At 50.6% G+C, this 8,063-nt stretch overlaps 1 protein-coding gene across 1 annotated transcript in view; it reads right to left on the bottom strand.

Moving 5' to 3' along the window:
• Nwd1 (NACHT and WD repeat domain containing 1) overlaps positions 1-8,063 on the bottom strand; it is a 62,770-nt gene that overhangs the window by 27,897 nt on the left and 26,810 nt on the right. Inside the window, exons 7-9 of the mRNA XM_048795355.1 lie at positions 6,491-6,663; positions 4,943-5,141; positions 2,637-2,710 (exon numbers count right to left, since the gene is read on the bottom strand). Coding sequence (XP_048651312.1) covers positions 2,637-2,710; positions 4,943-5,141; positions 6,491-6,663 — 446 coding nt within the window. The remainder of the gene's footprint in view (positions 1-2,636; positions 2,711-4,942; positions 5,142-6,490; positions 6,664-8,063) is intronic.

Here is an 8,063-nt window from a genome sequence, read left to right as displayed (position 1 = left end):
CCCCTCCAGGCCCACCCCATGCTCAGGTTGGACTTCAGTTGCGATTTGCCATTTTCTCTGGGTTTCTTTTTGGTTGTCAATGAACATCCATCCATCCATCCATCCGCGGTGCTGAGACTCGAACCCAGGGCCACACACGTGCTGGGCAAGCGCTCTACCACTGAGCCCCAGCCCAGCCTCTGGGTTTCTTTTGGTCTCCCCACCACCCTAGCCCTCAGCTTCCCAGAACAAAGACGCATCTGCCTTGTCCGTTGCTGTGTTTGAAAAGCCCAGAACAACACAGGCACCCGATCATTTCCCCAGCAAGTCCCAGGGTACGGCACAGTGCTCCTCAACTTACGATGGGGCCTCACCCTTGAAACCCATCTTAAGTTGAAAATGCAAGTGGGAAGCGCGGAGCCCACCACGCCCCTAAACACCCCGCTCAGCACACCGTGGGGGCCCCGTTGTCTCCCCTCGGGACCGCGGGGCGGCTACAGCTCAGCATTATGAGAGGATCAAGCCGCTGCTCAATGACTGGAAAAAAAGATTGAGATTCAAAGTGTGAAGTAAGGTGTCTGCGGATGCACGTCAAGATTGCACCACCTAGAATCAAACCAGCACAAGTAGGGGACCGTCTGGAGGCCAGGGGGACCTGTACCAGGCTGGACGACTGAGAACAGCAGTACTGCACCCCCTCACAGCTGTGGGGAGCAGCCTGAGATCAGGGGTTGGCATGGCAACGCCCCCTCCATAGGCTCCAAGGGAGGATCCTTCTTGCCGCTGTCACTGTCTGGTGGCTCCAGGGGCTTCTTGGCTGTAGCTACAAAACAGTCACTTGTCCAGTGATTAGCAGGTACATATATCCTTTTCGGGGTGGGCTGATTTTCCTGCCTGCTACACGGAAGTACTATCATTATTATTCCAGATTTATAAAGGGGGAAATTGAGATACAAAGAGGTTAAGTGACTTGCACAAGGTCACACAGACAGTAAGAGGAAGAAATCTGACCCCTAAGAGTTTGATTCCAATGCCCTTCGTAACAAAGACCAGGTGCTAGGTGGGATATGCTAAGAGTGTGTTACCCAAGGTTTTATGTGTTGAAATTGATCCCGACTGTGAGGTATTAACAGAGAAAACAGAATCTGACCATGTTGTGTAGAGGTGGGACCTTTGGAAAATGACTTGGATTAAATAATGCCATCAGTGGGAGAGCCCCATGATTCAAGTGGGAGGAATGCCAAAGAACACATTCCCATTCCCTGTCTCTCCCCATGTGACTCTGAACCACTTCAGGATTCTGCCAGCAAGAAGGCCATCGACGGGCTGGGGATGTGGCTCAAGCGGTAGCACGCTCTCCTGGCATGCGTGCGGCCCGGGTTCGATCCTCAGCACCACATACAAACAAAGATGTTGTGTCCGCCGAGAACTAAAAAATAAATATTAAAAATTCTCTCTCTCTCTTTAAAAAAAAAAAAAAAGGCCATCGACCTTGGACCAGAACTATGAACCAAGACAAACCTCTTTTCTTTATAAAGTGGCCTGTTTCAAGTATTTCATTACAGTAACAACAAAGACTAATATACCAGATATGCTGAAGTTAGATTGTTCGTTCTGAGCCTGTCGTTGGCACTTTCTAACCATGGAGCCTGGGAAGATGACAAGAATTCCTTGGGCTTTGGTATGCTGGTGGTTCCATGGGTGGAATGGGGGACAGATCTGGGACCAGAAGTGAATGTGGCATTTACTGCAGATGCAAAATTTAAGGTACAGCCAATCAACTCAACTATCAAGATAATACTGCCTTAATTCATTTAAAAAAAATCAAAATCAATGGTCCTCAAACCTCTGATCCAATAAGAATCAGAGCAGGGGCTATACGGGAAATCTCTAACTTCTACTCAATTTTCCTTTAAACCTAAAAATGCTAAATAAATACATAAATAAAGTCTACTGAAACACACACAGGATCATAAGCGACTCTATTGGACCCTGAGGATGGACGGTCTTGGGGTTATTCAGATGGGTATCCCTGTCCCCAGCTTGTGGAGTGTTCAGGGTTGTCCTACAGCGCCCCCTGGTGGTGACAGTTATTCCTACACCTGTCGAGGGTGAGCCACAGGTTGTCAAGGGGTTTGCAAAGATCTTGCTGGGATTTGGACTTTTAAATCTTCCCTTGGACTAGGAAGTCACCCCAGGGAGGCTTACAGTTCCTGGGGAGCACCTCTTACATTGTCATTCTTTTTAGACAGTTCCCTGTGCTGTTCCATGGGAGAGAGAAAAAGTGGTAAGTGAGCCGGGACAGCTCTTAAACATTCCTGGACCTCAGAAGGAGCTGGCTCTGCACCTGGGATGTCAGTAGGGGTTGCGCGGTGCACGAGGCAGGTGTAACCAAGGGCACAGACTGCAGCTTCTGTTTGATTCTGCATTTTTCTGATGATGAGAACCCTGGCCAGGTGCAGCAATGCCTCATCCAAGGTCTTTCACATCAGCAATATTGATGCTCTCCTGTGGCCGTGACAGGACCCTGATGGCACCACAGGGACAGGCTCTGCATGAATGGACTCACATACCCTTCCACAAAGCCCTAGGATTCTCGTTTTGCATATGAGAAAATGGAGGACTGACCAGGAGGTGAATGCAAGGACAGAGAGCACTTCCGTAAGTGGCAGAGCCGAGATTTCCACTGACACCATGGGGCCCAAAATCCACGTTCATGGCCAGGTCTGGCCTATGGGACGGGGTGGAAATGTGGCAAAGGAATGATACCGTTATTCTCATTAAGCACAGAGGCCGGCATGGCAGACGTGATGCAAAAGAAAACCATTAGCAAGGATGATTATGAGTGAAGACAGTGTGGTGGTGCACACCTGTAATCCCAGCTTCTTGGGAGGTTGAGGCAGGAGGATTGCCAGCCTCACAATTTAGCAAAGCCCTCAGCAATTAGCAAGATCCTGTCTCAAAAAAAAAAAAAAAAAAAAAAAAAAAAAAAAAAAAAAAAGAAAAAGAAAAGAAAAAGAAAGAAAGAAAAGAGAAAGAGAGGGAGAGAGAGCACAGGAAGACAGATGGAAACAGGGCAGTGGTTGAAAATGCAGCTTGACAGGAGGGTGTCATGCTGGCAAATCCCAAGCAGGACCCCCAGGATGTCATGTGCTATGGCCAGGCTTGGTCATTCCCAGCACCGTCTGGAGAGAAGCAAACAACTCAAGGACTTTCACAGACCAAGACGAACAGCTCTGCAAGGGAGTCCCAGGCCACCGCTCATCCATCCCCAGGCCACCATGGAGAGGCGCTTTGGATGTGGGGACTTAAACCCCTGTAACCCCCTCCTTCCTCCACACACTCCCTTCACAATTTATCACCCATTGTTAAATTGGTATATAAGTCCACATCGTTGGGTTTTTTCCACTTTTCTGTGAAGTTTTCATGCACATAAAGTTAATACTTGTATGTCTTTTCTTCTGCTCAGCTTTTGTTAGTTTAATTCCCAGGCCCCCAGGCACTGAATATCCAAGGGTAGAGGGAAAGTTGTTCTTGTTTGGTTGTAAAATGGTACATCCCCTGGGGCTCAGTGGTGGAGCACTCACCTAGCATGTGTGAGGCCCTGGGTTCCATCCTCGACACCACATAAAAATAAATAAATAAAATAAAGGTATTATGTCCATCGATGACTAAAAAAAGTACAGTCCCTGTGAGAAGTGGTGCACAATTCCTCAAAAAGTTAAACAGAATCACCCTAAGATCCAGCAATTCCACTTCTGGGAACAAACTCAAAAGGGTAGAAGGGAGGGTCTCAAAGAGATATTCATGCATTTGTCACTTGACATGTTCAGTGTACTCAAGGCTGCAAAAGATCGAAGGAAGCCAAGCAATCACCTCGGACAGATGCGTGGATACACAAAATGCAGAGGACACACAATGGGTGTGATTCAACGAGAAAAGGAAGGAAATCCTGACTCAGGCTACCGTGTAGATGAACCCCGAGGACATGCGCTCAGTGATGTCACTCAGGAAGAGGACTAGGCCCTGGCCACACACTGTAGTGTGAGGTGCACCTCGTCTTGGACACTAAGCAGGTCCAGCTGGGCTGGCACTCGGCTGGGAGCAGGAAAGGACAGTGCCTGATTCCACTCACGGGAGGGCCCCGGAGTCATCGAAGCCACCCAGACAGGATGTGAAATGGTGGGTGCCCCAGGGCTGGGAGGAGCCTGGGGAGCCCCTGTCTCCTGGAGACGGAGTTTCAGCTTGGGAAGGTGAAAGAGGAGTACAGATGGTGGCGGAGTTGGCCAGACACACGCGTGGACTCCTAACGCCACCAAACGGAACACTTAAAAATGGTTAAGGTGGTAAAATTTGCTACATGTATTTTGCCTATATTTTTTTGATGTTTATTTTTTAGTTGTAGTTGGACACAATACCATTATTCTATTTATTTATCTTTACGTGGTGCTGATGACCCAACCCAGGGCCTCACACGTGCTAGGCATGCGCTCTACCACTGAGCCACAACCTCAGCCCTTGCTATAATTTTTTTTAAAAATAGTGTTCAGCGCGTGTGAGGTTCTGGCTTTAATACCACAGCACCAAAAATATTAAATTAAATTCAAAATGAAACTTGAAAAACACACAAAGAAAACAGCGTCACAGGCAGAGCAACAGGATTTAGAGAGATTCTCCAAGGTCTGGGGTAAGGGTTGGAAAAATGCAGCCTGAGGTCCAGACCCAGGCTGAGTCAGCAGTTAACAGTTTTTATAGATCCCTGTGTTGCTATGCAACCGATGACAAGAAACCATGAGCCCCAATAACAACAACGTTGTCCCCCCAAAAAAACCAATTCACGTCTTTCTCATTTTCGTAATTTTCTCTGAGTTGATCATTGTCCTTGACGGCTGTTATCATATTTTGAATTTCACCAATGAAAAATCTGTGGGGATCTTTTTTCTCTTTTTAAGAACAGACATGCCAGGCCGCAAAGAGACCCCCAGCTGGGCAGCCGGACTCACCCAAGCCTCGCAGCTCCAGGGCAGGGCGGCAGAGCTGGAGGGCCTCTCGGACCAGGCCGACCTCGGGGGAGTCCACGTGAGGGACACACATGTCAAAGTCATCCAGCAGGCTCTCGATGCCCCCAGAGATGCCGCGGCAGCAGATCCAGCTCATGCTACCTGTGGGGAGACGCGGACAGGGTGGGAAGCACGCAGCTCCCGCCGGCTCCCCGGAGGGGGAGAGGCCCCTCTGCGTCTCTCCCGGAGGCTCTCAAGCTCAGCACCGGGGTCATGCCATGCGTCATTCCTACTTGGCAATGGCTCTCAGCAAGCAGCACTGGCACCGGGGGCTGGACCACCCTCCTGGGTGGCGGGCAAGCTGTGCACTGCGGGCTACAGAGCGCAACCCTGGCCTCCACCCCCAGATGCCAGCAGCATCTCTACCCTCAAATGTGATTAATGTAACCCTCAAATGCGTCTCCCGAGGGGCAGAAAGCCCCTGGTTCAGAATCACAGGAATGAACAAGTGAGTGGATGCATGCGGGGACAGACAGGTGGAGATAGAAACACGGATAGATAGGTGGACATGTCTTGGCAGGTGGATGGAGAGATCCACAGAAAGATGGACGGATGGATAGATGGACAGAAAATACAGAGATGGTTGGCTGGCTAGTTGGATGGATGGGTAGAGAGGGGTAAGCGGATGAGTGGATGGAGCCAGGGATGTGCAGAAAGACGATTCAGAAAGATGGCTGACTGGCTGGAGACAGACAGAGAGACACATGACGTTTTTGAGGCGCTGGGGATTAAACTCAGGGCCTCACACATGCTAGACAGGTGTTCAACTAATGATCTACATCCCCACTGCCAGACAGACAGACAGGCAGGCAGAAAGAGATGGATAGACATAAAAGAATGGATAGGTGGCTGGGCGCAGTGGTGCATGCCTGGAATCCCAGCAGCTCAGGAGGCTGAGGCAGGGGCATTGCAAGTTCAAGGCCAGCCTCAGCATCTTAGTGAGGCCCAAAGCAACTTAGCCAGACTCCGTCTCTAAATAAAATAAATAAATAAAAAGGGCTGGGGACGTGGCTCAGTGTAAAGCACCTCTGAGTTCAGTACAAAAAGAAGAAATGCTGGTTGGATGGACACATGCACACCTGAGTGGATGGATGGATGGATGGGTGGGTGGACGGACAGACAGACAGACGGGGTCTCTCATGCTAGGTCATGTTTTCTCACCGTCCGCCTATCAGCGCTGGGAGCAGCTCATCCTCTGTGGTGGGGGTGTCCTGTGCACTGTGCATTGTGGAGGGGCAGCCCCGGGTCACTAGGTTTGAGCAGCACCCCGACACACAGACACATGTGACAACTGTGGACCTCTGCAGACCCGTCAGGGACCCCAGAGTGCAGAAGCCCCCTGCTGGAGAATGTCTGCCATAGAGGAGGCAGGGTCTCTACCCTGTCCTCTGCCCCTCCCAGAAGGCAGGCGCGTGGCAGAGCAACGGGGACCTGCGGTCCCCGGGCCTTACCCAGCACCTCCTGCTTCAGCTCCTCCAGGCGCCCCGAGTGCAGCAGGTGGTGGGGCAGCTCCTTCAGCTTCCGCTGGTTTGCCACCGTGTCCGAGAACCACAAGGGCTGTGGGGCCACCTGGCGGGGGAGAAGAGAGGCTGGCAGCTGGCGCCTGGGTGCAAGGTCACGCATTCACTCCACAAACACGGCCCAGGCCAGCAGACTGGGGAGGGAGGAAACCTTGGAAGGCTCCCTGGAGGAAGAGGTATTTGGGCTGAGCCTTGCGATGGCGGAGAAGCAAAAACAGGGCGTGGCATCCATGCTAAGGATGCCCAGGCTCCTGCTCCGGACATGAGGGAGAAGACCAGAGGAAATGCACAGAGGAACGGCCACGGGCAGGTCTTCCCAGGTGTGGGCACGGGGCAGTTTGTATTCCCGACTTCGAGAGTCTCTGTGCTTCACATAATTGCAGGGTACTCTTGTCACTAGAAAAATCACATAAGCATTATTTTTTAAAGTTTCTGATACACTTAGGAACCTCGTGACTGGAAATAAGATTGTACCATGGAATTCACAGAGGAAAATATCCAGTGCCTAAGAAACAGATGGACAGACAGACAGAAAAATAGCTGTAGTGGTCCCTCATGTCCATGGGAGATTGGCTCCAGGACCCCATGGACACCACAATCCAAGGATACCCAAGTCCGTTACAGAAAATGGCAGAGAACCTACTCATCCTCATAGACTAAGTCATCTCTAGACAACGTAGAACACTGGGTGCGAATGCCACGTACACAGTTGTCACTCTGAATTGCTCAGGGAATAGTGACAAGAATATGAAGTCTGCAGTCCACATGGTCAATACAGGTGCCTTTTTTTTTTCCCCCACAGTACTGGAAATTGAGGCCAGAATCGCTCTACCTCTGAGCTACTTCCTCAACCCTTCTTTTTAAATGATTTATTTTGAAGCTGGGTGTGGTGGCACAAGCCTGTAATCCCAGTGGCTTGAGAGGCAGAGGCAGGAGGATCGCAAGTTCAAAGCCAGCCTCAGCAACTTACTGAGGTCCTAGGCAACTTAGCAAGACCCTGTCTCTAAATAAGATAAAAAAGGGGGCTGGGGATGTGGCTTAAGTGCCCCTGGATTCAATCCCTGGCACCAAAAATAAATAAGTAAATGACATATTTGGAGACAGGGCCTTGCTAAGTGGCCCAGGAGGGACCAGATTCAATTTTTATTTTCAAATATGTTTAAACTGTGATCGGTCGAACCTACAGACGGAGAACCAGGCTGCGGATTGAGGGCGGGGAGAACTGTTAGGCTTCACGAGGACTCAGTCCCAGGGGGTGAGTGTAAAACCTGAGATGCCAGGACTTGGTGCAGTATTAAATGTGGGGGTTCCCCCTTTGGAAAGTTGGGCTGGGTCATTTCTCCCTCATCCGCTGCTCCCCAAATTATGGAGGAGGCAGCTCGCATGGGGAGGGAGGAGAGGACGTTGGGATGGCCTGAGAGTGGGAAGGATGGGGAGGAGGAGGCGAGCCCACCAGGCATGGCCAGGCAGTGGGGAGCAGGCCTGTCACCTCACCTTGCGGTCC

This window comes from Marmota marmota, unplaced genomic scaffold, assembly GCF_001458135.2.
Source record: "Marmota marmota marmota unplaced genomic scaffold, marMar, whole genome shotgun sequence".
NCBI lineage: Eukaryota > Metazoa > Chordata > Mammalia > Rodentia > Sciuridae > Marmota > Marmota marmota.
The sequence above is the reverse complement of the archived record's forward strand: the minus strand, read 5'-3'. Positions and strand labels throughout refer to the sequence as shown.